General features: G+C 48.0%; 1 protein-coding gene across 1 annotated transcript; it reads right to left on the reverse strand.

Annotated features, from left to right (window-relative positions):
• Positions 1–1582: 1582 nt before the first annotated feature.
• LOC124264770 (DNA-binding protein HEXBP-like) lies at positions 1583–1990 on the reverse strand. The gene has a single exon (XM_046699550.1). The coding sequence runs from the start codon at positions 1988–1990 to the stop codon at positions 1583–1585; it is 408 nt and encodes a 135-aa protein (XP_046555506.1).
• Positions 1991–6007: the final 4017 nt, after the last annotated feature.

Raw genomic sequence — 6007 nt, forward strand, 5'->3', positions numbered from 1 at the left:
ATGTACCGTTGCAATCTCATATATAGCCTTCCACATAATAAATATTCATGAAACTCACGTATATTGTGACGTCATTAACACAGGCGCAGCACACGCATTTCCACGTGACCATATGTTAATGTACATTGATCTTAAGCGTGTGAACTGTTGCTGTATTGAATATTGAATAAGTTTAGAGATGAATTTCTCCTCCATGTGAAGAAACATTTTACACAATTCATATCACAATATGAATCAATTTGTATTTATACTGAAGGCCACGGGCCCATTGTATACAAGAACATAGTACACATTATCATAGAAAAGAATAAAAGAAGTCAAATCGCAATATGTCATATCGCATCAAAATGTATCACATCATATAACATTGCGTTACACATACTTTGTCGTATCACATCATATCATAACACCCCATATTACATCTTGTCAGTAGTATGGTGACCGCACATTTCCGAGGTGACGTAACGTGACGCAACCTCGAAAATACGCGGCCACACTGACGTCATACACGTATGACGTCACGACGATTGATCTCGTGACGTCACGACCTACAAACGAAGGTAGTGACGTCACTTGATGGTGACGCAGCCTCGAAAATATACGGCCACACTGACGTCATACACGTATGACGTCACGACGATTGGTCTCATGACGTCACGATCCACAAACGAAGGTAGTGAGGTCACTTGATGGTGACGCAACCTCAAAAAATATACTACCACACTGACGTCACACCCTACAACGACGGTATTGACGTGACGTGATCATTGAACCGTCACAAATAAGGGTAATGGTCGTCTAGTACGTGTTCGTGCATGTGCGTGTGTGTGCGCGCGCACGCACGTGTGACATAATGCTCTCTTCTACCTTTCCACACTCCCACAATTCGCGAATCAGCACCAACTAAATGTGTACGATATCAAAGAAAAAATTTAATACAGGTATATACAACATATAACACAATATAATACAATATATACATACAATTTCATACATTTCACAAAATGAGGCGACCTCTCCGGTTGCGCACACGGATACGGCGAGTAGGTGTCTCCCCGTCCCTGTGCACGTCTGCAGCCACCGTCACCGTATTTTCTGAGGGGTGGTGACGGTTATGAGAGGCCTCCTCAAAATTAGTGAAAGCTCCTCCATCGCCGCCGTCGTCCCACGACAGCTGCTGGGCGTGTTCCCCTTCCTCTTCATCGTCGTCGTCGATGAAGAGGGGGGAGTGTACCAATGTCGGGTGGTGGGAGGGGTGAGGGGAGGTGTTGTCATCATATACAAGAGGTCCCTGAGGGCTGAGGGCTCCATCATCATCATCTTCTTCCACATTCTCTGTAGGTATGCTCCTCACAATAGGGGTAGCCACCCCCAAGGTCCCTCCCCTTTCACCCCCATCCACACTACGAGCAATGTTTCTATATTGTATGCTAGACATCACTATCCCCGTAGTCTGTGTGCCAACATCAGATGTCTTCACCACACACTTAGCACACCTCTCTACGGGGATCACCAGGGGATCTTCGTGGTCCAGTCATCTGTAGTAGGTTGTTCCCTTTTGACCTTCTTAAGAGGGTGACATCTACCGCATTATGACCGGAGGGGCGTGAGGGCCACTCCCTCCACACTTGTAACATGAGGCCGTCGGACATTGGGGAGCCCAGTGACCAGAGTCCCCACACCTATAGCAATGATCATAAGAAGGAGTAGTCGTGGCAGTCGGTGTAGGAGTCGTGGCAGTCGTGGACGGCGTGGAAGGTGGGGTGGTGATCATGGAGGAAGAGGAGGCCATGTTGAAGGACGGGCAGGTCCTCCTGTAATGGCCACTCTGTTGGCAAATGGTGCACGGCATGGGGCAATCTTTTCCCCAGTGCCCCTGTCCCCCACACTTGTTTCCACACACCGCCAATGGACAGTTCTTAAACACGTGGTCATTTTTCTGGGGACACTTCCAGCAGTATAGCATGGTTGTTGGAGCAGCATCACACATCTTGCTTGAGTAGTAGTAGTGGTAGTTGTAATAGCCGTGGTAGTAGCAGTAGTAGTAGTAGCGGAGAGCTGGTCAGGAGTACGTCTTACTGTATGGCGAGCAGTAGTCAGTATGATTTGACAGTGGTCAAGCGAATGGTCATATACACCCACCCCAAAGGGTAATTGAGTGTCCGCGTTGTAGACATGATCATACACGTCCGACACGCGCAGCAGGAACACGAAAATCGCCTCTATTATCTTACGCATCATATGTCCACGGTTTATCGTATATTCCTACCCATGGGTCTAACCACTCCTTATTACACAGTCGTTTCGACCACCGCGCGTGCCGAAGCCTTCGAAAATAGCCCCTACGTGCATCGTTAATCGGCCTAACTGCTCTTATCGCCCCTATTATACGCTAATCGTGAGTGCCCATCACCGTCGTCTCTACATCCGTTTCCTTCAAAAATAATCCCCCTACGCCGTTAATCGGGTCTAGTTGCTCTAATCGACCCCAATTATATGCGCAATCGTGAGTGTCCACCCGCCGCCTCTACATCCGTTTCCTTCGAAAATAATCCCCTACGTGCGTCGTTAATCGGTCTAGTTGCTCTAATCGACCCTATTATACACAGCCTCTAGTGTCCGACCCTTCGTCTCTTCACCCCTCTCCTTCGATAATAATCGTCCCTGTCATCGAAGCCTTCGAAAATAGCCCCTACGTGCATCGTTAATCGGCCTAACTGCTCTTATCGTCCCCCTATTATACGCAATCGTGAGTGTCCATCCCAGTCGTCTCTACACCCTTCTCCTTCGAAAATAATCCCCTACGTGCGTCGTTAATTGGTCTAGTTGCTCTAATCGACCCTATTATACACAGCCGCTAGTGTCCGACCCTCACCTCCTTCGATAATAATTGTCCCTGTCATACACAACCGTGAATGACCACCCCGTAAACCAAACAACCTTCTCTCTCTCTCTCTCTCTCGCTTATCACAAAATGGCACACGACAACATTCTCATCATGGTTGACGAGGAAGACCCCGTAAACGAACTAGTAAGAAATACGAACACGTCTCTTATAGAACATTCGAGGATGACATACTTTATATTTTTCGTCGGATGATGAGGAATTCCAACGCCTCAGCAGTGACACATGCCGACAGTCGGGACAGGGCAACCTTTTGCGACAACACGACGGCGACATACATCATCGAGGTCAGAGGAAGGGTTGCCGTGTCATTCTCCATAGCGAACGGTCACAACGAGGTTATCGAGGAAGAAAATGGCGAGTTTGACTACTCGCCGCAACAAGTTTTTTTCCTCAGAGAACTTCGTCGGATGAATAGTCAGAGATATAGGGTGTCTAACATTGTGTACCTCTTCGGGTTTTTACAACAATTTCTGGAGAGAGTACAGAGCAGCGTGGATGTGGAAGACAACCTGTCACGCGGGTTCGACTCCCTCGTGGCTCATTTGGGTAACTGGGAAAGTGAGTGTATAAAAAACAACATAAGCTCTATACATTTACAGCGTGGTAACTAATAATTTTAACATTGCTCGTCTTTTCAAAGCTGACATAAGCGCATTCTTGATGCCATTATAATTTTCTTTTACTTTTTTCCCTAGATATACGCCCTCAGGATATCGTCACCCTGTATATTTATCATCACGCCCTCAACGCCCCCGTCGCCATACAGTTCGTCAGGTTTGAAGAACTCACGGGTGACATCATATTGCGAGGTATGGAACACGTTGCCCAGTCTAACACATCTTTTACGTTTGACAGTACCATGACCGTAAGGTTACACATAGTGAGGAATCCCGCTGCTGTAGGTAGAGGTAATGGTCGATTGACTAAGAAAGAGCTAATCACGCTGAAGGCTTTTACCAACCGTAAAACCACTAGGGGTGGTTGTCTTACTAAAATAGAGAACGACAATTTATGTCTAGGTCGGGCTATTGCTGTAGCCCTATATTTTCTAAAGCATGCTTCGCGAACCACACGGGATGTGTCCAAGAAGGAACGCGACAGCGATATACAGAGCGCGGAAGCGTTCCTGAGAGATGCGCGGGTGTACAAACGATAGCCACGCATGAATTGTACAGGCGAGCGGGTCTCCGCCGGGAGCGTGTATGGAAGGTCGCCCCGCTTTGGGAGGCCTTCCAAACATGTCTAAGGAAGGAATGGCGGCTTGCATGTACACCATTATACCGGTAATGGTGCTTCTATCTTGTATCGCCCTCCACACTCCTCTTGACACGCGACGAACACATCCCCTGTATCGATATTTTCTGGTGGCCTGCTAACACCCCAGAGGTGGACCGCGATGGTCACTATGACTGCATCAATACAGTGGTAGGGCTGCACGGGAATAGTTAATATTGTAGGGTGTGCCATAGAGGGTACAAGGCGGACAATACTCATGCATGCACTAAAGAGTACGCGTGTGGGAAATGCGGGCGTAAGGGTAAAAGCTGTCTGAACGATTTTCGACGACAGAGGCAGCAACAGCGCCATAGCGCGGTACCCGGTAGTGGCGGTGGTGACGTCGGCGAGCTGTTGCTGTTCGGTCAACCTTGTCGAGAGTGTCGGGTGTGGTTTCCTACGAGGGACTGTCACGCGGCTCATATCGCCAACCGCGTTTGTGGACGAGAGAAATTCTGGTGTCCTAAATGTAAGACCGATAGAAATGCAGACCACAAGTGTCTCAAAGACGATAAAGATAGGGTGTGTTATCGGTGTAAAAGTTTTCGGACCTTCGCACCGCTGCCACATACCCATCGACATCGTCAAGGATGAGGACCGCGTAGACTATGATTTGACCAAGTACGTTTTTTACGATTTCGAGTCCATAATGCGACGAAGATGGTAAACACATACCTAATCGGCGCGTTCTCCAGCTCTGTTGGCGGCAAGTGTATGGGATCAGAATCTGAATACCTGTGTCGGACATGCCCTTGGCGTAGTGAGAGTAAAACCGGCTGCGTGCCTACTGATTTTAAACGGGAAATAGTCATAGACGGTCCCCATACCGAGACACTCATAGGGCTGTTTTTTCTCGTCTCGCACCAGCCCCGCACAGAAACCACTAGATACTGCGCCGAGAACATCGCCACCCCTCCCGAGAGTGAGTCTACCGACACGGTCAATCACAATTCTACGCAAATGACGTCGACAGACGCTAGCATAGTGGTCGTGGCACACTATGCTAAAGGTTATGACAATCATTTCATTTTGAAATCGCTTGTTAGAACATTTCACTCAGAAACCGCAAGTTATTTTGACAGGGGGTAAAATTTTGAATATGACCATCGGTAGGCTACTTTTCCGTGACTCACACAACTATATCCCTACAGCTCTGAAAAGTTCTGCGATACTTTTGCTTTGGAAGACGGTGAAAAGGGATATTTTTCGCACCTTTTAATAAGACTGGCGTACCAGACAGCTATCCAGAGTAAACTACCACCCAAACATTACTACGATCCGATAGCATGTCGTGGGACGATATGATGAAATTCTTAACGTGGTATAGGGAAAACCGCGAGGACACCTTTCGACATGCAGGTCGAGCTCTTGAAGTATTGTCGGCAAGATGTGTCCATCTTAAGACGGGGTTGTGCTAAATTCATAGATGCCTTCATGTCCCTTAACGACGTTAACCCTTTGTACGAATGCATCACGTTGCCTCATGCCTGCATGTTGACCTTTAGACGCAAGTACCTGAAACCCGACACTATAGCTATAATGGCCCCCGGGGGGTACGAGGACAATCAACCGCGACAGTCTAAAATATGTACCGAATGGTTGCCGTCTCTTGAACGAAACCGGGGTTTACAGTTGGACCGTGAAGTATCCTTCACCTGCGGCGTCGTCGACGACCACTGCTCGGTAACGACGACCGAGGGGAGACGCCATACCTTCAAGGTAGACGGATACGATCCACACAACAAAGTAGTGTACGAATTCCTGGGATGCTCTTGGCATGGTTGCATGTCGTGCTTTCCTCGTGAGCGGAATGTCAAAGTACAC

This window comes from Haliotis rubra, unplaced genomic scaffold (genome assembly GCF_003918875.1).
Source record: "Haliotis rubra isolate DU_JTF1 unplaced genomic scaffold, ASM391887v1 Scf940, whole genome shotgun sequence".
Classification (NCBI taxonomy): domain Eukaryota; kingdom Metazoa; phylum Mollusca; class Gastropoda; order Lepetellida; family Haliotidae; genus Haliotis; species Haliotis rubra.